Source organism: Nothoprocta perdicaria, unplaced genomic scaffold (genome assembly GCF_003342845.1).
Source record: "Nothoprocta perdicaria isolate Ctin4 unplaced genomic scaffold, notPer1 scaffold_68, whole genome shotgun sequence".
Classification (NCBI taxonomy): Eukaryota; Metazoa; Chordata; class Aves; order Tinamiformes; family Tinamidae; genus Nothoprocta; species Nothoprocta perdicaria.
The window spans coordinates 2,945,678-2,972,522 of NW_020455954.1; the positions used below are offsets into that span (position 1 = coordinate 2,945,678).

At 42.7% G+C, this 26,845-nt stretch overlaps 1 protein-coding gene across 3 annotated transcripts in view; it reads left to right on the plus strand.

Annotated features, from left to right (window-relative positions):
* The window catches only part of GTF2E1 (general transcription factor IIE subunit 1), a 44,233-nt gene that overhangs the window by 757 nt on the left and 16,631 nt on the right, over nt 1-26,845 (plus strand). The window contains exons 1-2 of one of the 3 annotated variants that reach the window (XM_026050377.1): nt 2,026-2,150; nt 7,327-7,804. In XM_026050377.1, coding sequence (XP_025906162.1) covers nt 7,357-7,804 — 448 coding nt within the window. In that variant the 5' untranslated portion in view covers nt 2,026-2,150; nt 7,327-7,356. Of the gene's footprint in view, nt 1-2,025; nt 2,151-5,926; nt 5,948-7,326; nt 7,805-26,845 lie in introns of those variants that run through there. The other 2 variants (XM_026050379.1, XM_026050378.1) reach the window with 2 other exon arrangements.

Genomic DNA, 26,845 nt, shown 5'->3' on the forward strand with positions numbered 1-26,845 from the left:
CTGGTTTAGTGAGATTGATTATTCCCTGGAGGGCCCGTGAGCACCTCCCAAAAGCAGTGAGCTCTTAAATGGATTCACTCACTTGTCGTTTCAGGTGGCATAGGGTAAATGTGGAAGGACTGTGTTATGAAACAGGTGTTCAGCATTGCACAGTAATGATACAGTTCCCTGAAACACCAGTAACCTAAGCTTTTTCAGCCCCAAAAGGGGAATTCGCATTGCTGCATTGGCTTCCTCTTGTGACTGCTAGGTCTGTTCATCAGATCTTCCCATTAGTTAATTCTACTGATTAAAATATCAGGGGGAAAAAAGAAACCCTAGCTTAAAAAAAAAAAAAAAAAAAGATTTTCTTTAATATTTTAGTCAATTTGGTGCCCAGAAGAGTCTTCTGAGTATCAGAACTGGCACAAGAGAACAGGCAGAGCCTCATGCTAGAGAATGTAACACTGCTCCTCTAGACGCAACGAGGAGTGATGAGAATTCCAGTTTTGCAGTCCGTTTCCTTTCAGATACTATTTAAAGCTAACACCACACAGGATGCCTAAGGCTTCTCTAATGGGGAAATTATGTGAAATTAAAGCTAATCAGATATCCTCTAGTTCCTTAATTTTCTATTTCTTTATTGCCTCCACAGTAGGTGCATTAGAGTTATTAGTTTGCTACACCACGATGAGCTATTTTTTTCCAAACATTTTACTTAATTGTTTCTGTTACTTTTCTCCCCCCAAATTCCTTAAGGACAGTTTATTTCTGGGAATATCATCTCTGATACTAAGCGTGGTGTGCTAGTTCTCATTGAATTCAGAATGCTAAGGAGGTTAACTCCTTTCTTCCTAGAAACTTCAAGAGGGTATTGCTTAAGATTACTGTACAGAAATCATGATGTAGGCTTGATATGTTTGAGAATTTCCTTTTTTTTTCCCTTAAGGAAAAAGAAAAGGAAAAGTTGGGGTGGAGGGAAGAGCCTACCCAAAGAACTATAGCACTTTACTATGTGGGACCAATGCTGAAAAGACTCAAAAATAGACTTGGTTGTGCTTTCCCTGGAATGCACTTAAATGGCACTGTGAATTGTAAGGTATTCTGATAACCACCGTTGAAATATTTTAGTGGCTTCATAGAATAGCTGAGTTACTTTAACATCTCTGCCCACTAAGTGGGAGAAGCTTGCTTTTCCCCATTCCTAACTGTGCTACAGTTGTAACTATTAATGGGTCTATGTCTGTGGAATGTTTGTGTCTGTGTACATGCACATATACATTCCTTTACCTAAATATTGCTCTTATATGACCCAGAGACCATTACATCCTGAGTTGCATCCTGAGCTTACATTGCTTACTTTCTGCCTGGCAAGGTCAGGCTTTATTGCCTGATCGTTGACAGTGTGTGTGTGTGTGTGTGTGTGTGTGTGTGTGTGTGTATAAAAAACTTGAGTGAAAATGTCCTCTTTTCAACAAGTCCCTTCAGCATGTTCCTCTGCCTTTTTGTGCCTCAGGAGCACAACAGTTCTTAAAATCGCCCTCTATTACCTTGTGGCTCTCTGGTGTAACTTTATAGCATGTCAAAAAGAAGATTGTTCTTTTCTCCTTTAGATATTTTAAAATAAACATGTCTATATACCAACTTTAGGGCAAGTCTTGCAACAAAAATGTAAGATTTCATGTGAAGATTGCGGGAGAAGGACAGGTCAGTAGAGTTCCCGAAGTCCTCAGGGGATGGGCTTCAGTCAGCTTTTGGGAATATGCCAGAAGACCTTAGGCTGGCAAGTGATCTGATTATATGACAATTCAGGCTGATAGGAGCATGCTGCTTAGGTCCTCCTCTCCTTACAGCAAGAGCAGACTTCAGAATGGAGGGTTTTGTGTCATTTTTTAAAGTGGACAAATAGCTGTTAGTGTTTGATGTTAGGCTGTATATATATGGAAAATCTTGGTGGCATATTTCCACGTCATAATTCAGAGAGACTTGTTTCTTCCTTTGTTTGACAGGCTTCAGAATGAGTCCTGACAGCTTAACCTCATCTTCTAGAAGACAATTTTAAATTTTATTAGAGTAAGAGATTAAAAAAGGAGGATCTGTGATTGATGAACTGAGATGCTGTACACAGTGACTCACAGAAGCCTATTATGCTTGGAGATCCACAGTTATAGGTGAGCCTGAATTTGTCAAGCTTGAAAAACGAACGCAGGAAGCACAGACAGTCAATAGCAAAAGGTTTTGGTGAACAGTTTAGCTCAAGTAGCGTGAATTGAGTAATAGGCTGATCATTAGTTTTGCAGAATTGGTATGTGTACCTTCCACATCTTTCCAAGTGTGAAGATAGACCCAGATTCCTTGGCAATCCTGCAACTGCAAGTTTCTCTCTTAAAAAGATCTGGGTTTTTATAGGGGATTTCCTTACCCAAATGAATCTAAAGACTAGTCTCTATCTGGTCTGAAAGAATAGATTTCCCTTAGAATAGGGGAAGTTTTACCTTATCAAATAAACAGGGAGACTAAATAAATTAAAACTTCTGGTGAAGTTGCCGGTGGAATCAATACAAGCCTCACAGTTATCGATGAAATTTATAAAACAAGCTGATGTTCATGTATTGTACTGGATAAGAGTTCAGGTTAATTGATGGGTTGACTTACATTTTTCCCAGTTTGCCGTTCTTCTATTATCTATATTATAGCTTCTAGGTATTGTCTTTCTAATGTTTATTATGTTTAGCCTGGAAGAGCAGGGAGAAAAGCAGATCGAACCTCCTTAGCACAATTCTTGAAAGAATTATTGAAATCCCTTTATGTAGAGAGGAAGAGTTTGTTTTGCTTTCATGTTGCATCAGCAAAGTTCTGACCACAGGAGATGCCACTCAGTGGGATTCCTGACTGCCATAAAGTCTGTGATCTCCAACTCAGCAAGGATGTGTTTGCTCCCACTTTTACACAGTCTTGCTCTGCTCTCTGTCTGCTCTCTGTCATCTCTGAGTATGCTCTCTCAAGAACTGTGCCTCATTATACCCTGTGTGAGGTACAACTGCCGTTAAGCAGTGTACCCTCATCTGGTTGAATTTTGTAGCTATAACTCTTCTCAGTAGTGTCTCGTAGCCAAATCAATATTTTATTTTTAGAGTTTTTTTTTCTTTTAATTGGCATCTATGTAATGTTATCCTACTGTTAGAATGCAGGTAGGTCTAGCTTCTGCATAATAACAAGTTGGATACTTAATTGCTCAATTCCCCGAGAGCAGTCCCTTTTAAAGTAGCCTATGTTTACATGTTGAACTCTTTCAATTGGTTATTTGTGAAAATTCTCCGTCTAGTAGGCTTATTAGTGGTGCTGCAAATACTTAGTGATTTATCTTAGCTGTTGTTGTTTTTGTTTTTTTCTTGACAGTACCCCTGCTGTTCATCCATTATTATGAAATGGATCCACATCTATTAAAAGCTTGGTAGGAGGTGTTACTGTATTTCTTTGCTCACCTAATTAATTCAGCCTTGGCTTCCTACTTCTGTAGGAGATGAAATCAATACTCAAGGGTACAACAGTAAAAACTTGCAATCTTAAACTGATATTTTTCTGGTATTGCGTTACCACTTGTGAGCTGGATCTCTTCCCCTCTTGGCTAGTGGAAGGTGGTGAGGATTTTCGGGAACTTCTGTGCCATAACCTGGAATTCTTTGTGGGATGACAGCAAGATGTTGGATTCTCCTAGAGAAATAGACTCTACCTCAGTGAGCTCTGATGATGAATATGTTCTCTCCTGACATTTTTTTTCTATCCCATAACTTGCCCCAGAGTGTGATTATCAGGCAGACTGTTCTAAAATGCAACCTGCATCATGAAGATCGTGTTCGAGCCCTTTTGTTTGGTTTGACTTTAAGCCTCAGTATGATGCAAAAACTGGTCATTACAGAACAAGTGTCCATACTGATTCTCAGAGCTAAAATAGTTGTTTTGCACCGCTGCAACTCATGTAGCAAAGCTTGACCAGGGTGTTTTCCGACGACTTGTTTGCCTTGCCTTCCTCCTGCCCTTAGATCAATTAGCTGTCTAGCCCAAAGGCTGTTTTCTGCTGGATTCAGAATTTATTCCTTGTTAATCCGTTTTTGAACTTGGGGCTTGTTTACGTATATCTTTGCCTGAAGGAAAACCAGTACTGAACTGGAAAAAAAGATGCCCAGTGTTACCTGAGGGCTCACAAGATTTGCATGGAACTAAAAGTTTCCAGTAAAAGAAAAGGCAATTACATAAAATAGCAATTGTGTAAAAACTGGTGGCCTCACTAGCTAGTGAAATGGCTTATATTTGTGAGAATTAAAGGAAGTGTACATAAAGTATAAATTTTGCTAGTCCTTTACCAAGTCCTTTGCGGGTCTTAAGTTTAAGCTATTCAAGTGCATTCTTCATGGAATTGTACCTCAAGCCTGTTTAAAGTTTCGCCTTGTATGGAAACATGAAGCCCCCTTAGCAGTGAGAGTCTTGCAGAGAAAATGCTATTCCGCTGTGTTCCTGGATGAGGTATCCAGTATGAAATGTTCTCTGAAAGTGCTTTTTTTTCCTTCTTTTTTTTTTTTTTTTTTTTTTTTTTTGTAAAAAGTCATATTTTGAAGGCCGCTACATCTCGTATAAGATGTTTTCCTAACCTCTTTCACAAGGATGTTTTAGGGGAACAAAGGATTGGTTGAAGAGAGTATTTTTTTGAGATGAACTTTTTTTTTCTCTAAAGCATCTTTCAAAATTTGACTTCTTTAGTCTGGTTTGGGGTGCCATGCTTTATTAAAAAAAAAAATTATATTAATTTTATACTATGCCTGAACTTGGAATAAGTGCAGTTACTGAATTTGAATAAAGGCAGACCTCTGGCCAAATCCTGCATTCACATTGTTTTATTGTATCAATAGGTTCCTGGCAGATTCGCTCGAGCAAGATTTAGCTTTAAGTGACAGTAAGACTGTCCTTGCAAATCAATTTTGTTCTGCTGGTATTTTTATTCTGTGCCTGTATGCAGATTGACTCTAGAGTTTTAAAAATACTGCATAACTGTCTATGGTGAGATACACTTTCTTGCTAATGCTTTTATCTGTACTAGCTTTAACAGGAAGCTCCAGAAAAATGTTCTTTGAGCTGTAGATTGAGATATGTAGAATAAACAGTTAAATGACTCTAGAAGTACTTGCTTCATGGCTAATTCATGCTATGACAGTGTATCTTCTAATTGAAAAGTGGAGAAGATGGGATTGCTTTAATTTACTTAACCATTGGGCTGCACGATGCAAAGCCTAATTGCTTTGCAGTGGCACTGACCCTGACTCTTGCGGGGACCAACCCTCCTCAGTTGCAGAAGAGGAGTAACAGAAGAGACTGGGGATTCAAGAAAAATAAAGGTAATTTGGATGATTCTTCCTGAAGGTTTTGAGCGAGGTGCAGTATTCTTGCACCAGTGAAATCCAAGCGGGCTGTTGGGATAAATGATTAGAAAATTTTAAATGGCTATAGGTGATCTAAGTGAGTCAGCAGCTGCTTAGTTGCACCTAGAGCTTGGTGATTCCAGGGGGATGGATTACTGGTGTGCAGATGATAGCAAAGCTGCGTGGTGGTGCTTTTCGGAAGGAATATTAGCTGGTTAATGGTCGTGATGAGGAAAGTGGGACTTTCATCGGTTTGCTTTCTTCTGTCAATCTCTTTCCTTTATTGAAACTTGATTGCTGGGGAGGTAGGTATCCATTGTCTAAAAAATCTTACCAATTGCAAACATGGAAAAACGGCAGGATTTTACTGTTCCTATTAGTTCACCAACAGGAACTGCTTAGTGTTGAAGAACAAGCAGAACTTGAGATTATTTCCTGTTTCCCCCTACCCACACACTGAAGAAACCTCGTGTTGAAGAAATTACTCTTTCTATCCTAAAGAAGCATAAAAGTTGCTTGCTGAAGTAAAATACTCTTTTCTTCTTGTGAAAAAGGTAACTAAATACTAACCTTTAAGTCAGTGCTTCGAAAACACTGTAATAGTCCACATTTATCTTGAATCTTTCATACACGGAAGTCCAAGTGGAGGGGAATTTTATTGTTGCTTGCAGGTGGGCAGTCTTGAAAGCAGGAAAGGGGAAATGCACAGTATCAGATATTGTGCTCTAGTGAGTTGCTTTTGTCTTCCTTAGGACAAAAACGGATTACTTGAGAGGGGTTGGTGCTTTGGGTTGTACACCAGAATTTAGTTTTCAGCTGCAATTTCCTATTTCCATGTGAGAAGTGACAATAGAATGAATGCCTTGCGTGATGCATACATGGTTCTGTGACAACATACAAGGGAATAAAATTGCAACGATCACTTTTGCCATTTTATGTAATCCGAAGAAAAATGAAGTAAAATTACTCCTTTAAAATTATTCTTTTAAAAGTAACATTATTCCTTTAGAAGTCAATGCCTTGTAAGCTGTAAGTTTTCATGAGTAACTCAAAGGATATGTTATTGACCTTTCCTATCCTTCTAACATTCCTTTTTCTTCTTTTTTTTTTTTTTTCCCCTCTTAACAAATCCATCCCTTGTTCAGCAAGTCTTGATCTTTGTTTATTCTGCCGTATTATCTCTGGGATTCTAAGGCCTGAATATAAGACATCTTAAATGAGGGATCAGCCTCCTGGAAGGAAATGTTTGCTCATCTAGGATCAAGACTGAAGCTCTTTGTAATGTAGTAATTAATAGTGCTAATAGTTGTCGTGCTGCAGACAGTTGGCTATGATCTATTTATGAAAAAATAAGGAATAAACCCATCTATTTTATGACACATCTGGGAGCTTTTGCTGAATGTGTACCCAGCTGTAGTAGCAAGCTGTCCTTTTGGAAGATTTCTGTCTAGTGATATCTGTAGAATAGAAACAGGCAGGGATATTTTTAATAGGAGCTACTGGTATGAAGTAGGGTAGCAGGCTGCTCTCTGGACCGCCTTAGGCTCTTCATTCTTGTACTGGTTTTCTTCTCCCTAGCTACGAGTCTCAGAGGGTCACAGAGCTCTCTCCTGCAGCTCTAGCCCAAAGGCAAATTTCATATTCCAGCTCCTGTGGCTCTTGATAGGTAGAGTGGAAATCCACCAAGTGTAGCCAATTCTTTTGGTTTCTTAGATTTCCACACTTTTGTTGTGGATGGAAAGTGCATAGGTAGAAAGGTTGTGTGGTGGTGTGTTTCAGCCCTCTTAACACCTAAAGAGGGCTTTCAGGTCCAGGGAAAGGACATAGAGAACAGCCATTTTCCCTGTTTGGAGGTAACTCAATCACAGCTACTGCAGCCAGAAAACGAGCTAAAAATCCACGTGCTTTTTTCTTTTTATTTCCCCTGCTGCAGTATACATGAAGCTCAGGATCTGAACCTGATATGACTGATCCGGACGTGCTCACTGAAGTCCCGGCAGCTCTCAAACGCCTTGCCAAATATGTGGTCCGTGGGTTTTATGGCATTGAGCACGCGTTGGCTCTGGACATTCTCATCCGGAACCCGTGCGTGAAGGAGGAGGACATGCTGGAGCTCCTCAAGTTTGACAGAAAGCAGCTGCGGGCCGTCCTCAACACGCTCAAGGGTGACAAGTTCATCAAATGCAGGATGAGGGTAGAGACGGCTCCAGATGGCAAAACCACCCGTCACAACTACTACTTCATCAACTACCGCCTTCTGGTGAACGTGGTGAAGTACAAGCTGGACCACATGAGGAGGAGGATTGAGACCGACGAACGAGACTCCACCAATCGCGCCTCTTTTAAATGCCCCATTTGCTTCAGCACTTTCACAGATTTGGAGGCCAACCAGCTCTTTGACCCTCTAACAGGTAGGTGCCCAGGTAACAAAATGCTGTCGCCGTCTCCTTTGCCCTGTAGTGTCAGAAATGCAGCTTTCCTGAGCACAGATAGTTGGCAAGGGTCCTGTGGGAGCTAGGGGGCACTATGTTTCTGCAGGTGCTAAGTGTTTGAGCAAAATACAGAAAAAAAACCCCAATAGGTATGTCAGATCTTTGCTGTGACCTAATAAACAGCAATTGCCTTTTGCTGCCCCTCTCGTAGTTGAGTTTGGGTGATGGGTACAGTAGTTCTTGTACAGTCTGTACAGGCAGGTGGAGCTTTTGGTAAAATGCATACAGAAATGCTTGAGTGGCAGGCACTAGAGAAATAGAGGTGTGCTATAACAATCAGATTCAACGCAGAATAAAGTACTCTGTCATTCTTGTCAGCCCATGGCTTTTCAGTATAACCTGGTCTTGCCTGTAAACTTTGGGACTTATTGGTAGCTTGCAGAAAGAATGTATATATAGTTGACTGTTGTATGCAGAAAATATGTGATTTAAACATGGACATGCGAGGAGAGTTATGTTTAATTTCCTCTTAGCTGTTTAATTATACTGCACGATCTTGTTTCCCCAGTGTGCCGTGTGCTCATGAAAGAGATTCACCTTGTTCATGATGAGGAATAAGCAAGTTTGTTTTCCGTGTACGTGATTAGTGTTTTTTTGTTTTGTTTTTTAACTTTTCCACCAAACATGTCCCTCAGTGGAGGTATATATGTGCGCCATGCATATGAAGTCACAGTCTTTGGGGTGACAGTGTCAGCTGAGGCAGTCCGAATATTTTGCATCTTCTCTGCCAAGTAGAAGAAAATAAAGAGCAGCCATAAAGTTCCTTCTGCTTCCCCTGTATGCCCAAAGCAATAAGATGTGACCTGGTGAGCTCCTACTCTCTTACCCTAGTTTGGGATTATTTGGGATGGGAAGATGGGAATTGGGTGCCAGATATTCTCCTCCTGAATTAATTTCTCTGTTGTGTTTTGTCTCATTTTGCTCTTTTGGGGTGGATGGAGAAAAAGCAAAAATCAGGAGAGTTCACAGAAATATTGGTGTGGTGCTTTATGTCCGTTAGCAGAGTGAAAAGTAATATAAAGTCATTGTATAGTGGGTTTGAAGCCTTTAAACTAGAGTTGCATCAGACATCTGATCCCTTTTGGGATCATGCCCACTTCTGAAGATCAAGAGCTGTGCAACTCCTGATACTTGTACAGCCCAAAGAGGATATTTGGCGCTACAGAAAAGTGACCCACCAAGTGAGATATCCTTTAATGCTGTTCCTCGACGCAGCTCTCAGAGCAGTTGTTGTTGCCTCATGGAGCACCCAAACCAGCAGTGTCAGCGTGGACTTTCCCTACTGATCACCACGCTACACACGTCTTTTCAGCGGTACCTACAGTCAGAGGTGTCAGGCCCACCGAACAGTGCTTATGCCATTGGCTTAAGTAAGGAAGGGAGAGAGCCTCTGCAGAGCACAGAAGTGCCTGGGCCTGTGAAACAGCCATCCTGTGTAGGTGGGAGTGCCAGACAGTCCTTGTGAGGATCTCTAACACCCCCCTGGACAGGCTTGTCCAGGCCTGCGTTGGCCCTGAGTTACAAGCGTGAAGAACTGACCCTTGGGAAAAGGTACAGAAAAGGTACAGCTGCAAATTACCTTTAACTGGATCAACCAGTGGATCTTGTCTTGCTATGTTCATGATGCAGCGTGAATGTAGACACTGAATTTTTCACTCTATTTTTGCAGTTAGACCATTAGAAGGGTCAAATGCTGTTTTCTCAGGAGTTGTCAATAGGTTTCTATCTCTATTAGAACAAATAACTAGTTTAAGTTTTAGTTTATGTCAGCAAGAACTTATCTGTGTAGAATTTATTTAGCATCCATTTCTTTTTGTGTAACTTTTGGGTCAATAGCAACTTCATCCAGACACTGCGTGATGATTTGCTCAGGGATTTTGCCATTGCAAACCAGTTTGGATAGGGGTCTTGCTGCTTAAAAGGTCATGTAAGTCCCCGAGTGCAATGAGGTGTCCGCTTGTCCTTGCCACGCTGGGTACCTGGCCGTTGTTTTTATGGTGACAACGGCTGCTTTATGTTGCAGTGGGTCGTGTTGTCAGCATGGATTTTCTGCTCCTGTGGATTCTATATCAGTAAAGAGCTGAGATGTTTGGATCTCTCCCAGGGAAACTCATGGACAAGACCTCTAGAAGAACCAGAGGTCTCTGGGTACTGAGAAGCCCTCCTTTTCCAAGCATGTCTCTTGCTCTTATCAGTGCTCTGCATAAGGCTCTCGCTGAGACTCGTGGCGGTCCAGCTGCTGAAGGGGAGCTGAAAACCATATGAGTTTCAGTCATGGTTGACCTGAGTTGTTCCTGGACTGGAGCCACATTGATAAAATTTCGTGAATTAAAATACCTGCAGGGCTAAGTCCTGTAGCCCGTGGAGTAGATAGAGCATGGAAAGCATCGTCTGCACTAGGCTGCATGTAAATTGGCAATCTGCTGTGCAGATATCCTATTTTGTTAGCTGCTGCTTGGCCTCTTCTGTGTCCTTGTCTCACAGAGTCGGAGATAATCAAAATTCCCTTATTTCTTCTGTTGCTCCTTCCTCCTCGCTAATTAAAGTTCAAGAGCAATGTCTGACCAATTATAGAATGAAGGAAGGACTGGAAGGGAAGGCCCTCTTCCTTATCAGTAATGGTAAAGCAGTTTCCAACATCTCTCTGTGCCTGTAATTAGTCTGTGGCCATTTGTGAATTAGAGTTTATGATGACTTCAGATTTACAGTGTTCTGTTACACAGCATCTGGGCCTGTCTCTGGACTTCAGCCAGTCTGCTTCATATAGGTGACAGGCTGTCGAGTGGAGGGCTTTTTCAGCTCTCCCTTTTACTTTATTTATGAACAGTTTTGAAATGAACTGAGGGGTTTATTTTTCACCAGAAGCCATTGTTATGGGAGTATTTGGAGGGTGAAGGTGTGTCTACTGAGAGAAAATACTTGATTGTAAGATGCGCAGGTTTTCAGGGCACAAGAGACATGCTTTGGTTACTGTTCATCCCAGTTATTAAGAAGTGAATTTATTAACAAGTGAAATCTTGTGAACTTACCAAAAAAGAAGCACACAAAAAGCAAAATCTTAATTACTTATGATCTACCTTGAACAAATGAGAAGATGATTTATTCTATTCCCTGAACATTTATTCTGTTCCCTGAGATGAGAGGTAGCATTCTTTTTTCCCCTACAAGAAACGTTTAAGATATTTTTTTTCTCTCTAGTCTGATTGTTTCTGCCCTTCATGTACCTGTGCTAGTTTTGTGCCTTGATGTTGGGAAACTCCTTTTCTTTTTACTTTTTTTTTTTCTTCTTTTTTTTTGTCTGAAAACTTTTAGCCAGGTTCTTGTCTCTCAGCCTTTCCTTTTGCCCTCTTGGAATTCAAAGTTCCTAGAGCTTCTATCCTTTTTTTTTGTGTATACAAGATGACCGTTCTGTCAGCTAATTGCAGTTTAAAACTATTTGTTTTTCTGCTTTGGGGAACCTCAGATGTTTTTTCTTAAGATGCAAACAGTTCTTGTTCTGGAGCTATGCATATACATGGTTTATTGCAAATCATGTGCAATCTCTTAGTTTTGAAAATAATTTGATGGTACTTTTTTTCCCCATCCCTTTTTCTGCATTGAACGTCTCAATTTGTGCCACCCCTTACCCCTTCTCCCCCCTACCACATTTATTACGTGATCCAAGTTTGAATAAGTCTGGTATTTTTTTGGGCATTCAAGGGTGGAAATGATAGGATGTTGAAGAAACTCAGTTGGAGAAAGCGAAGGTGAGAGAAACCTTGAATTTTGCTTCTTCCTCAACTCTCAAAGGAATATTTTGAAAAATGAAATCTGCAGTGTGTATGGAAGAGGCCTTGGATCAGTGAGTGCCTTCCAGCTCTAAGCACAGCATGCCCAGGGCGTGAGGTCTGGACCCATTGCTTGTAACTCAAGAGCTTTATCAGATCCCCAGATTTCACCCTTTCTCTTCAGTGGTAGCTTTTCCTGCAGCCTCTCTGGAAGCAGTGCTGTTGTCTTCCGCTCTTAAAGACAGGTACCTGGAGCACAGTGTGTTCTTATATATTGCCAGTGTTCATTCTAGAAACTCGGAGCAAAGCTAAGGCGACTTTCTGATTCCTGGGGTTGTGTATTGGCATCTTACCTATTGACCTGGCAGCGCCTTTCGTAGTGATTGCTGCAGGCTGAACTGTTACCTTGAGCTGGTGCTCGTTACCCAACTCTGTGAATGTTTTGAGATCTACAGAAGGGAAAAAATAATGCTGCGTGAATCAGAAGCATTACTGGCAGTCTTGTGCTTCTGAAGGGCTAGCAGAGAAAGGCCAAAGGCTCTGATCTTCCCAGAAGGCCCTATTGCTTGGAGTTAATAGTGATCGCTGCCGGTGTGTTGTGTCATCAGGTGCCGGGCGCGCTGACGCTGTGCCCTGTTTCCCTCAGCTCTGCTGCCGTGCCAGCAGTCGCTGTCGTGCTGAAGCCTCGTGCAGGTAGAAAGCTGCAGCCAGCCCTTGGGGTGCTCGAGGGGCACCTCGTGAGGCAGAGAATTTAATGGAATAGTGGTAAGACGAGTCGGATGTTAAATGCACGCTGTGAATACAGCTGCTGAACTCTGGCTATTTCCAGACCTTGGCTGACAACCGAGCATAAGGGACACTGGGTTTTCTGGTGCTTTGTATGGACACAGGGTATTAATTCATCTCCCCCTTATGGAGATGTATAGGATTTTGTTTTTCTCTGTACTTTTAAATGTAGAAACTACAGAAATGTAGCTTCTCTTGGACAGTTCCTATAATGTAAATAACTCCATGCCATCAGACATATTAAATTTATTTTTAAGATGCTTGGAAAATAAGTATGCGCAAATATGTTCCTTCCCCCTTTGCAGCCATGTGTTCTTTGGAGGGCAGAGGGGAGTGACATGAGAAGCTGCATTTTCTTACCCAGCAGAGGGTGCTGCCCTCTTGGCTCTATATATAGATTTGGACTGATGGGTTTGTTAAACGTTACCAAATTGGGAATTATTTTCATGTGCTGTGTTCTGTCGCATGATTGATGGAGTCTGCCTGCGGAAGGTCTTTCTCCCCTTCCTCGTGATGTATCTTGTTTTCATACCCTAATCACATTTGTAAATCTAGCGTAGTCCTAGAGTTGTCAAATTCAAGGTCAATCCGGAAGAAATGATGTGACTGGAAAGTGCAAAGGAGGGCGGGTTTGAAGTGAAGGAGTGAGAGAAGTGGGATCCCACAGTGAATAACATGGACCAGTATTAAACTCTGTGGTCTGCGGGGTTTGTTTTCTCTTAGAATGCATTTTCTTCATTAAGTGTGTTAAATACCAAACTGCATAAGAATATTTATCAGGATAGCAAGGAGCTTGATGATCGAAAGCTAATATAAGGAATTTCCATACCCTTCCTCTCCAGGTAATTTTCCTACGATCTTGCATTTTCGTTAATTTCTGTTACCGTGGAAGCCACCACAGATGTTAACAGTGAATTTTTACAACCACTGGTTTCTCTTACATATATCCATGCACTAAATTTCCTCACCATAAAATTCAGTTAGATAAAGTGTGAATAATAGTGGAAAAAAGGCTGTGGAAGGTATGTAAGTCACATGAATTGGGCAGATGATGATTATAGGATGTTTTTAACTGTGGCTGTAACCACTAGACTCTCCTGCTGGTACTGGAAGTCGTAGCAGCTACGTATGTGCCTTTCTTTGCCCTCTTACAGTGTGTCCCTGGGTTGGGGACTAGTTTTAGATCCTGCCATCTTTCTGCTTGCCCAAAGATGCAGGGCAGTAGCGACATATTGTGTATTTGAAACTTATTCGTATTTTGTGTGCTGGGAAGAAGGGATTGAAGGGGGAGAAATAAGAGGTTTGTAGAAAAGGAAGACAACACCTGGAATCTCATTTCAGCCCTGCTTGTTCTTCCTTTCAATCCCATGGATACTTCATGGCAGAACTGCAGAGACTATTTTTCCATACCGTCCATACCTGCTTAACTACATGAGGCAGCACCTGTACAGCTGAGCTTCTCTGTGGCTTGGGCCCTGTTAGGGATGTTAGAAAGGTGACCAGTCTTTGTGCCTTGATCTTGCGTTGACTTCTGGAGCCAGTGTCTCTTCTGAGCACTCAGCTTGTCGCTTCATCCCCAATGAGTTATTCTGAACACATCTGTCTTCTCTTGCTGTTCTAAATTTCCTCTTCCTCAGGCAAATTCTGCACTAGCTTCAAATCTTCCTCCTCTGATTCAAATTACTTCTGAGCCTGTCCTATATATTTTGTTAATTTTTCTTCTCATGTTTTTTTTCTTGTCCCTGTTCCCTTGCCTTTTCTACAGCTCTTGTATCCATTGCTGATACATTGCTCTTTCCTGGTTTCTCGCTTTCAGTTATCAAACGTAAATCAAATAACTTGGGGCCATTTATTCCATGCTTTATTTCATGCTATATTCAAGCTACATAATCACTCCCGTTTGTGGTGTGTGTGTGTAAACACATCCATGTGATTTTTTCCTGCCCTTTACAGGCATATTTGGTTTGTCTGTGTTGCCACGTGGAGCTTTTGGCAAGCACCAACAGAGGGAAACTGCCCATACTCTGCTCAGTTTTTCTCTGTTTCTATTCAGACTTCTGGCAAAAGCTGCAAGAGCATTCCTGTCAGCTTTGCTCTGCTTCAGCTTGATAAGACCTGGAGCTACGGGGAAGGAAAAACTGAGAAATAAATACCAGAATTAAAGCATGAGAGACGTGTACGTTGTCTGGGACTTGAATTTGTTCACTTAAGATTGGGGACAGTCTCAAAGATACGGTCTAGTCCAGCCACAAATTGCTGAACGTGAGGCTGGAGGATGGTGAGGGCTGCTTCTGAGGCAAAAATTGGTGGTTTCCGAGAGCGGGTGCCTGCAGAGTGCTGGCTCGGCCGCCTCTTGTCGTCTTAATTGACCTCTTGATGCACCTTGTAGATTAAAAATAAACTCTGATAAATGCCTGTCTTGACTTGGTGTTGATCCCCTTTCTGTCTAGGGAGCTCTTTCTGTGGAAAGTGCAGGAAGTATTTGCCCTTCAAACAAAGAGTGTCACTTTGACCCTTCTCTTGGCCTTGCGAATCCAATTAGATACCAGTAAAAAGCTCTCTGATTTGCAGTGAACATTGCTAAATCCTTTGCCGTGATCTCCTGGAGGCTGGACCTGCACTATTCCTATCTCTTATCCACTGGCTTGCTGTTCTGCTGAAGCTGCGTGCCTGGTAACCCGTCTGCCAAGTGTGTCATCCCGTTAGGCATGGACGGCTGCGTGTAAGGGAGAGCAGGAGCACATCGACAAGCCTGCTGCTTGTGGTGGCGGTGCCTGTGCTGATGCATGCCATTTCAGTGGCCCAGCTCGTATTTTGGCCTCATCTTCTTCGCTGAAGCTTAAAACAAGTCAAATGCCTTTAATTCTTAATGAGCTTCCTCTGAATAGTCCCTGTGTCCACTACAGCTTTCTCATCCCTAGCAGAAAAGGAAGGAAAAATTTTATCAGGTCAGAGTAGCTGAGATTGGACATATGAGCTGAAGCAAAAAGAGCTGCTGCTAAGAAGAGGAAAGGATTCCTTCCTTTTCCATTCTTATACTGAATATAGATCAAGTCAAGTAGCATTTCCTAGCCATCAATAATTTGATCTGTTTCATGCAGTCTTTTGTTTTGGAACTTTTAATTTATCCTTCCAAGAGGGTTTTTGGATGCTCAAAAATTCTGTTAGAACACTTCTAATTTATTGGGCTAAAATTGGCCAGCATGCTGAGATGAATGAGTAACTCACGGTGCTCCTCTAGGTAATATCAAGTGGTTCTCAGGGCGTTTTTTTCTTTTTAAGATATGAAATTAAATTGCTTTCCTTCTCTGATTACAAACCCAAGTCAGGAGGAAGGAAGAGCTGTAGCACGAAACCAGGATTAATGTAATTTCTGTGTAATGCAGAGGCAAACTGTGTATCTCGTGTGTTCTCTGGGGTTTGCTATCCAAACGATGCCAAGAGATAAGCACGTGTGGACAGCCCTTGGTATCCATATCAAGTTGCCATTTCTAAACAAAGCGAGTTACAGCTTCCTTACACCCTCAGGGCACCTTGCATGCCTCCTTCCCCACTGATCTCTGCCGTGGCCTCCTTGCAGAGCTTATTAGCTTGCCTCTCACCCCATGCCTCCCTCTTCCTGATGGCAAACTTCACCATTCTGCCCTATAGAAAAGGGCTTCAAACTGCTCCTGGGCCCTGGGTTCTCTCTGCAGAGCTGCTCTTAGGCCTTGGCCTGGAAAGGCCAGTGAATTTTTGTTCTTCAGTTAAGTATCAGAGTAGTGGAGTGTGGTGTGTCTGCCCTCTAAGTGCCAGTATCGGATGGAAACCAGAGGCTCGTGCGTGTCCACGCTGTGCTGAAATAGGTCTTGCAGTGTGCAGGGTAGGCCGGGGGTGATGCTGAGGCCTTCTTGCTCTTCTGTGATGGCTGGTGATGAAATAGGATCACAGTCCTATTTCATTTGTAGTGCTCAAAAATGGTAACTCATACTGCAGTAACAATGGAAATAGAATAGGCCTCTGAATGACACCTCGATGAGTCTGTAAGTAAGTCTTTTACCACTGGAAACTGGGCAGTATCTGGGGCTGTGCCATGAAACGTGCTGTTACGTAGCTTTGGTCAGCTCTGCTTCAACCACTCATAAAATCTAGAGGCTGAAGTGGAAAGGCAGAGTTAAGGCCACCTAGTTTTTCTTCTATGGGAGATATTTTGCTTGGGTTTTTTTTTGAGATTTGCACCTGTACTTTAGCTACACCGTGTTGTAGAGGGATCCACAGCAGAAAATCCCTGCCTCTCTGCTAGCTTGTTAGGAAGACATCTTTGGGAAGCTCTGAGCAAGATGTGGTTTCTACCCCTGTGGATTTAGAAGCAGTCTGGAAAACATTGCTGAGCTGCACTTGGACTCTGCAAGGCAATGATGTCTGTGAAAGGCATCCAGAAGGGTTTCCTCAAGGTAGTGCCGTGGCTTGAGGAGTTCTTGTTTTGAATATCAGTAGGGAAAAGAACTTGCCATCTTTGGCAGATGGAAAACAGATCTTCTGCAAATAGAAGTAGAAATTGTAACATCTCCTGCTTCAAGTCCAGCTCTTCCTTGTTCAAGGAGTGATGTCTTTTTAGCAGGGCCTGATTTACAGTATTTCTAGTGAAGGACTCGTCCATCATCATTTGTTCATCTCTTTTTTTTTTCCCCCTGCCTGAACTTGAAAATAACTATACAAAAAGTAGTTATGATAGGAAAGCAAAATCTTGTACTCATGAGCAATGGAAATGGGGTGGGAAAAGCCTGGAAAAAGAGTCCGTGGCTTGCTGGTGTGGTAAAGAATTTTTAGTTTTCTTGGGTATTTGCACCCACGCACACGTACTCACACTCTTTCCTTTAAAAACGTGGTTTCTTTTTTGCTCTGTCTGCTGTGAAGGTCAAAGTGGTCGACTGGTTCATCTTGCTTCTTATTCCCTGCTCAACTGGTAGACATTTGAACATTGGGATACGGGCTTGGGCAAATATCCTTTTCCACTAACCCATTACACTGTCGGAAAAATTAGCAACTCTCCCTCTGGCAGTGTTCAAGCTGCTCGCTCTGTTATCGTGTCGGTGCAGACCTGATGGATGTTCCAGCTTAACTCTCATTCGTACAGCTGATATTTCTTGTTAAAAACATGGGGTTTCTAGAGCAATCCAATCGCTTGTGCGGGAGGGGTTGCAGTGAGACAGTGAGAATGATCCTTTCTGCTCTTTGGGGGTGGTGCAAGCACAGGCCCTAGACGCCCCTTTCCTGCTCCCAGCCTGCGAGGTGGTGGTTGGTACTTGCTGGAATCAGAGGTGCCTTTGGCCTTGAGCACTTGGGTAACTGCCCCAACTGAAATGCACCCGCAGGGCATGGCAGCCTTAGGCAGATAAAGCATTTGAAGGGACAAAAAAGTTCCACAAAACAATGCTGCTCTTTGTGGTTCTTGCTACCTGTGTTCTCTGAAGAGTAGCTGTGATTGGGAATATATATATATATATAGAAAGAGAGTTCTTTTTTTCTTTTTTTTTTCTCTTTTTTTTCTCTTTTTTTTTTGAGTCCTCCACAAATAAGGCGTGTGCGCTAACTGCAGTGCAATTCTGAGCATGAAAAAATGACTGAATTGCAAAGTGGGATGTTAGATTCATTAAATCATGACTGTATTGACTTGCAATCATTGTCAAACAGTATATTTAAAAAAAATGTTACTAAAAAGCAAAAGACCTCTGAATTCCACTTCTTTTGCCCTACTTGCTCATAGTTTCATGATTTTAGGATGTATTTCAGTCTCGCTCTCATCATTCTGGTAATTCAGCCTAGCCTTTATCACTGCCTTCAGGAGGATCTCCTACCTCCATGCAAAGAGTAAAACCTCCATGCAAGGTCTTGCTGTGAAGCAGTTTGTTTTGTTGCACAAAACATTTATCTCTCACTTTGGGATGTAATTATCCTTCTCTTCACCATGCCCCAGGACTGTGGCCTGAACCAGGGGGAAAACAAGCTCTGGCAGGAGCCTTCATCCTGACACTTACGTGCTCCCTGCGAGTGCCTGTTCGGTAGCTTCTTTTCTCCTGTGCTATATTAAATTACTGATCTGTGCCCTTCTCATTTTAATTGTACTCCGCTTTTTCAATTAAAATGCTCCTCTATCTGTGCTCCTCAAAAAGGAGCAGGGCAAGGTGTTTTTTTAATTATTATTATTTTGAATAATGTGGTAAGTAACATGTGGCTTGAATGTTTATTCTGAGGTCTCACCCGTTAGCGGCAATAGTTAATATTTAAAGGAAGCAATTCTTGCTGCTGTGTTGGTGTGCAGATAAAGGAATTACTGATTATGCTGCTAGAGGATAATTTTTTTTCTTTTGTCATCTAGAGGTAACAGCAGCTTTCTTGCTTGGAAAATACAAGATTTGGGAAGGAGGAACCAGAGAAAAAAAAAAGAAAACGGGAGATTAAGGCATGGCAAGTGCAAGCCAGTAGTCGTGTTGCAAGAAGATAAGCAAGCAGGCCCCTTTCCACCTCGCTGTCTTTTCAGGGTGAGGCAACAAGAAGGAAAAGCCTGAAAGCCATTTGGTGAAGATTTGCATTTCAAAAGCGTTGGCAGAGCCCATCTCTCCACCCGGGATGGCAGGGAAGGCCTTTCCACAGAGCACAGCATCCTGCATTCAATGATTAAAGGAAAAACTGCGGGTGGGGAAGGAAATAGGAAGCTGCTTTGGCATAACAGGAGAAAGTTCAATAATACATAACAAGCTCTGATCAAACCGATCTCCAGTTGCATTGTGGAATATTTTTTTCTTTTTTTCATGGTAAAAATATTCCTTCCTCCTCCTCATCTGGTCAACAGTCTTGTTTTCCCTTTCCCGCTTGTTCCTGTGACTGAATGTGCCTATTAGAAGCTTGCTGGTTGTGCCTACAGTTGGAACAAAGACAGGCTGTCCTTCCTTTGCTGTTGAGGCTGAAATTGCCTTTTCCAACTTTCTGAGCTCAGGCTGAGGAGGGAGGGGAAAAAAAGGGTGAATTTTTGACAAGAAGGTGAATGTGTTTAGCAGCTGTGCTGCAGGACGGCAAATAAATGCTGCTGCCTGCGATTGTGGGAATACTTGAGCCGTGGAGTTTGAAGTTGCAAACAGATGATTAGCTAACTTAGCTAACTCACTCGAGAGGAGGGAGGCCTTTTTATTCCTGTAGTAATTTCCCCGGGCTGCTGGAAGTGCCAAGGTGTTCACTTGCCTGCCGTGAGGCGTAAAAAGCAGCAGATGTAGGAACAGGGTGAGCGGAGGACGAGGGTGCAGCTTGACTACAAAAGACAAAGGATCCAGTTATGGTTGATGCCTCCCGTAAGCTAAAATGAGGGGATGATTATCTTGCATGAGGGTTATCCCTCCCTTGGGAGCAAGATCACAGGAATGGATGACAATAGTTGTTGGGAAGAGACCTTGTCAATTAAAAATTAATTTTTTTTAATCTGAGAAGTCAATATCTGTCATAATTAGTGATTGATACATAAATTTATGTATTGATATCAAGTCTTCAAAGCTTCTGAAAGAGGCGAACCAAGATGAACAGGACATAATCCTCCCCTGCTGCTGTTTGACCTGACATAAGCTACGATTTTCAGGAGAATCTGCCTGTCCTGGATGACTACTTGGCATTGAAGATACTGCTGTAGAAACCTGCAGGTTGACATCCTGGGCATGACTTCCAGAGTTCCCCTTGTAGCCCATTCCCGTGTATGGTTCGATGACTTAGTATTTTGGTTTCCCATCTTCCAAATGGGAATTATCCTAGCACCTTTTCGTCCCACTTGCTTGATTTGTCTGGTTGGACTTGAAACAGAATTTTTTTGCAAAGTTGTTTTGTGTGAGTTTCCAATTCTTTGCCACTCTGAGCTTATAGATCCCACTAGATATAAACAATAAATTCAAGTAATGCCTTAGAAATTCCACTGAGCCTTTCATAGTGTTCAGCACTGCTCTAACTTTTCATCTTTGCAATTTATCTTTAACTAGAAGAGAAAATTATAAACAAGACACTTGGAAACTTCCGAGACTTCTGTCTGCTTTGCTTCTCTGGATTAAAGAGATTGTTATCTTTGGCAAAAAAAAAAAAAGCAAAAAAAAAAGGATTTTATACTCTGCTTCTTCAGAGTACAGATGAGTTTTATCACAAAAGTCAGGGTCATCAATGCACTGCTGCTATTCTACCTATTAAGGAAAAGAATAAGAGCTTATTTCTTAACCCCTTTTTATTTGAATTTCACATCTTAGTACATTTACACTGAATAGAGAAAATAGCAAGTGAATTGCAAAGTGCCTTTCTAAGGGAAATAAGGTGGTTTACTTGTCTTTTTGGCTTGTGCTGGTTCTGCCTGGTCTGACAGAAGCATGTGTGGTAGCAAAGGTGAGTACAGAGCTCAGGAAAGTCAGGAGGAAGCAGATAGTTCTGTCTGAAACTCCTGGGGAGAGCTAAGGGATTTGCAGTTCGTGCCAGCAGGTTGGTTTGCAATGGATTTGAGGGGGAACGTTAGGATAGTGAAAGCTTTGGAATGATGAGAGACAGAAGCATCAGGTTTGGAAATCTGTGTCTAAATATGCTTGGGGTGTGCTTCTCTGAATAGTACCTGAAAGACAATGTGTGACAGAACAGCAACAAAACCTCAAACATTTGCTGACGTAAAAACATGAGGGTTTTTTTGTGCTGTTTGAAATAAATTTCCTGAATGCTAGTGTCTGTATACACATATGCTATATGGTTTCTCAGTGCCCAAACATACATTCCTCAACTTGCAAGGACTCTTCATTTCAGACCTGCTGTCGGCTGTGATTTGAGATGCTCCAGTACGTTCTATGGGATGTGCTTTTCCTGGTCAAGCTATAGCAATCAAAACTGGGAGTCGTTGATCTTGCTCAGAAGTTATCTAATTACAGGATGTCACTAGTTTTGAGAGTTTCATCTGGCCTGTGTAGGCCCCTCTGGAGGCACCAACATTGTGGGCACACAGAGGAATGGAGATTTTCTTTTCATCCCTATTCCCTCAATTCTGAGGTTCATAGGAGTCTTTCCTATGAAGTGTAGAAGCTCAAGAGGTGGTGTGAGTGAATGACATAAAAGGCTTTGAACTCTCTAATAAACTTCGTCTTGTCTTCTGACAGTTTAAGTAATTTATTGAGACAGATTTGCATTCTGATTCTGCCATCTGCATCAAGGATTTGCAGCTTTCTGCAGCTGTGAGTGCAAGGTACCAGCAACACATAGACCATTCCATGATCCAGAGTCTTTAAAGGAAAGTATTAAATAGCAGCGAACCTGGTCAGGCACTTGAATTGAGCCTGGTCAGGCTCTCTCAGACTGACAGCTGATTCTCATCTGCCCTACGAGTGTTTTTCTTCACCAGTTACGCAGCTATTTTATGATGAATTAATCTGGACAGTATTTCTTCAATTTGCTGATAACCATATAAAACATCTGGAACCCCTCTCCCTCCCTGGTCCCCCAGCAAAATATCTTGCTTCTGTTTTCTCTGTATCTGCTGGCATCTCTAGAACTTCAGATGGGGCTCCCTCGTTGTGCTTGCTCCCTATAATTGCTCCTATTCCTGCCCAGCGCTGTCCCCATCAATAAACTCTCCTCTGGCCTCGGCCGCCCTGTTCCCTGTTGCAGGGAGGAAGGGGACAGGCTGTTTTCACTGGTGGCCAGCGATAGGACAAGGGGTAATGGCCATAAGCTGGAACACAGGCAGTTCCATCTCCATGTGAGGAGGAACTTCTTCCCTGTGAGGTTGCCAGAGCCCTGGCACAGGCTGCCCAGGGAGGCTGTGGAGTCTCCTTCTCTGGAGATCTTCCAAACCCGCCTGGATGCCGCCCTGTGCCCCGTGCTCTGGGTGTCCCTGCTGGAGCAGGGGGTTGGACTGGATGGTCTCTAGAGGTCCCTTCCAACCTTGAAGATTCTTTGATTCTGTGATTCTTCTCACGCGCCGCGGGCCCCATCCCCAGCAGAGGAACCGCTCGCGAGTCCTCGCTCCGCTCCTCCGAACCCCGCGGCAGCTGCCGGGGTCGCTGCCTTGGCTCTGCTGCCAGCATGGGCACAACCACTGGGGAGGAGGTAGCACGAGAAAGGCCATCCCCTCATGGCTTTTCTTGGAGCTGGAGGATTCCTGCAGCTTCCCATCTCCCCATCCCTGGATACATCCGCTCCCTGGCCTAGTGCCAAGATCTTCATTTTGAATTATTTTCTTGCTTAGCTCTGTGTATTCGTTTTCTGAATATGCTAAAGCCTACTTTTTAGTCTGTTACCACCTCTCATGGATACTTTTCTTCTTTCTTTTTTTGCTAATACGAAACATCTCTTTTTAATTGAAGAATAAAATCAATCCTGTATTTGTTTATGAATTTGCAAAGTGGTGTTTTGGGGTCTTTGGAAGACCTGTGCCGTTTTTAAGGAAGTATCTCAGTGTTTTGCTGGCCACCTTTGTCAAATCGGAATGTTTTATTTCTAGTGTAATCTAGTGTATTTCTATGAGCCTGCAGTAAATCCGAAGTGCTGTGTATTTTCCTGTGAAATAAAGAGAGGCTTCCCTTGTGTCTTTGGCCTGTGTTTTTGCAAATCTCCTTGCACGTGCCTCAGGCAGACAAGAAACATTAAATGGTGATGGATGTGATTTTTAAAGGACAAATTAGCAGAAAGGGCGTCCTTGAACCGTGCAGAAGAGGACACCACGTAACTTCGTACATCTTCCTGTCATGTCCAAGGCGAATTTGTGACCGTTTTGATTCTAGGCTGAAGTGATAACGTAGTTGCTTCTGGGCCTGCTTCCTGTTCAGGTATCTGCTTTTCAGTGTAGCAGGCGTTTGGTGCAGGTGCTGGCAGAGCTGGGTTTGGTCCCTTTGAGGTTTTGTTTTTATTTTGTTTTACCTCATTTGGTTGTAGCTCTAGGGCAAAACATTCCTTGGTCGCCAGGTGTTCGAGTGGAACCAAAGCAAATTGCTTCGTTCCCCTAGACTGTTGTGAATGAGATGAAATTAATTTGAAAATATTTAGAAAAGTCAGTTTCGTTAAAAGGAAATCTGATGCAAAAGTGTAGAGAGGATTATGTAGCAGGGCTAAGAACAGACCCTGATCTGAGTGGGAAGAGAAATTTTTGATAGAAACTCGCTGTGAAAAACGAAGCCTGTTGATAAGAAAACGAGAAGCTAACGCTAAGAGACAGCGCCAGTTGTTTCTTTAAACGTTCTAGGGGGCAAGGCAGGACAGAGAGGAAAACTTGTTGCACTTGAAGACGTTTTGTTGCAGTAGCGATGGATGTGAATGATGTAAACAGAATGGAAAACAACCTGCGTTTTTGTAATTGCCGCGCGCTCGTGCTGTCCAGGGCAGCTGAGCTGCTGGTCTGCGGTGCTTCCAGCGCCCTTGGAGGTGCTGTGGTTACTGGCAGCAGCTTAAATGCTGCCCTTCCTGCAGCGCTTCTTTGCAGGCTGCTGTATGCAGCTTGCACACGGAGCCAGCCCTTCCTCAATGCTGTTCTGCACGTGCTGCTTTGCCCATTTTGAGAAAATACAGATTACAGAGAGCTGAAGATGACCAATCCACACAGCACCTCCAAGCAGTGCGACCCTGGCTTTCTGGATTCACCACAATCACACTGGAAAGCGTGTGCTAAAATTGGAAAGCTGTTGATCAAAATATGCAGAAGAAACCCTGGAGCATGGGGATTGTGGGGTTTTTGTTTGTCTTTGTGAACCAGAATGATGATAAAGAGCTAAACTTTTCCAAGGGAAGCTGTTGCAAGCAGCCCGTGTTTAGGTAGCAGCCCCCAGCAGCAGGAGAGTAGATCTTCTTAGGCTCTTCTTAGGCGGTTACAAACTTTGTTGCCACTTCACATTTATTTCTGCTTTCAAAATAAATTATTTGAAACATAAGTAAAATAGATCTGTGTATTGGAAAAAGTTGCAGGATATTCTCAGTTACTTAATAAAACATATTCATTAAACTGTCATTTTGTTGCTGGCATTTGGAGTCCTTAGTGTTCATCTCCACATCCCATCCTTGGATGGGATCCTCATCATTTATCATCTGAGCTCTCGGCAGAGCTGAGTAAAACAGATTAATGTAATACCATGGGGTACTTGTCACATGTAACTGTTTGTCTGTTAACTGCTGCTAACAGGCAGTGCAATCCCAGGTTCATTTACTTTTTTGCAGTGAAACACTTGAAGTTTCTGTTTAATTTGTCCTTTGTTGTAAGCCTGAGCTCATTTTGCAGTGTCCTACCTGGACCACAGGTCCTTCCTCTTGGCCCTTTTGTTGCCCTACTGTGGACCTCTTTCTATTGAATTTTATTTCCCTGATTGCCAACACACTTTGGTTTTATGAAGAACACCTGGCATTGCTGTCCTGTCCACCACAGTGTTCATAACCTCTCTTGCCTCATTTTGTTCACCTTTGTAGGGCCACATTTCATAGGGCTTCCCTTCTTTCCCCTCTCTTCTCCTCCTTCTTGTACCTTATTCCTCTATTCCTGCATTCCAATGTCAATGTACCTATTCACATACCCTGAATATACCTATCCACGTAGACTTCAACTGGTGAAGAGAACCCTTTTCACCCTGAGGCTCGTCAAGCCCTGCAGCAGGTTGCCTACAGAAGCTGTGTGGTCTCTATCCCTGGAGGTTTTCAAGACCTGCCTGCATGAGGTCATGAGCAGCGTGGCTGGATCTCCAGGATGCCCCGACTTTTTAAGCAAGAAGAAGGACTAGGAACTTCCTGAGGTTTCTCTCGGTGTGAAGATGTTACGAGTCTCCTGCTTTTTCCATCCCTCCTAGCTTTTATTTTTGCCCTCTGATTTTTCCACCGTGACGGGAAGCGAGTGTGTAGGCAAGGAGCAGTCTCCTGCAGCTCCCACGTGGACGGAAAAGGGAAGGAAGAGCTGGGAAAGGGCCTTGTCAGAGATCAGCTTTGTTTTCCAGGATGTAAGAAGTTTCCTATGGAGGAAAGACGCATCAGGAAGAAAAACAAGAGCATGTGGGGTTATGTTGCCTTATGGAGGCACTCTCCTTTCACTTGTATGACTTGTACCTGTCTTTTATATCTACCTCTTAAGATACAGCTGGAAAGAGTTGATCATTTTCTTTTTGGCGTTGTCTTACTGCAGCTGGAGAACCTCTGGAATGAAGCTATTTAAGAGGTTTGTAGGACCTCTAGGAGGACCATCTATAAGAACGGTATGAAATGCTTCTTGTGGACGTTTCTGGGATGGCTTTGTGCAGTGTGTAGCAGGAAAGGACTTGACACTTACTGCTCTCAAAACACTTTGCAAACATGAATTCTCTGTACGCCTGAAATCTCTTATTTTTGTTAACCTGGTAGAATTTGTAAAGCTATATTTCTTTCTTTGGCTCTTTAGCCTCTCTTTTCTGGGCTGCCTGTCATGACATACCCTTTCAGTGTACTTTAAGTCTGACCTCCAAAAATACATTTAGGTGGAGTGTGATTAATGGAAAGCTTATGTTATTGTTTTTGACGATATTTTAGGTGATACATTAAATATTTCATTAGCTAAGGCTCTCAGGCATGTACAGTCTGCCATAAATACCACATCCTGTACAGACATGTATTGTGAGATTTAAAAGAGGGATTCGATTTGCTCTTCCTTTTTATTTTATTTTATTTTATTTTTTTTTTTTTTTTTGAAAGCTCTTTTTTTTTCCTTTTAGGCTTTCTTCTTAAATGCTAGTGCAGCATTAGGGTGTTAGAGAGAGGTTTCCCCTACCAAATGATCTGAGGGCTTTGCCCCCATGTCACAGTGGGTGGAAAGCAAAGCAAGGCCCAATCCAGCTCCTGCAGGCCTTACTTTCCAGGCTATCACACTGAGATGGTGTCAGGAAGAGGAGATGAACTGAAAGCAGAAATTACCCCACAAGGTTCACAGATGTCACGATTCCTTTTATTGCTCAGTCCAGCTTTAATATCAGGTTCATGAGTGTCCCACTCAGCAGCCCCCCAAGTGGGAGGGCAGAGCACCAGTGGGTGTCTGCAACAGCAACAGCCTTCAGGTCAGAAACCCCCTACAAACCCCCTGGTACAGAGAAGTTCTCTCCTGTTGCTGATGCTGGGGATCATATATATGCATATGTATAAAGGACAGCGTTGGCTTGCTTCTTGTTACGTGTATAGGCCAGGCTGGACTGGAAGACCAGCTTGTCTGCCTTTGTTTCCCGTCAGTTCCAGTGTGCTGCTGCAGGAGGGCCAGGTTCCTGGAGTATTTTACATTTCTAGCACCTGTATTCTCCTGTCTCATATTTTTTTTCAATTTATTTTTCACTTCCTTAGGAAATGGTTTGTTTTACATCTCCTATACTTTCCTGTCCTGATCTTTGGGGATTCCCCTTCCCCTTCCCCTTCCCCTTCCCCTTCCCCTTCCCCT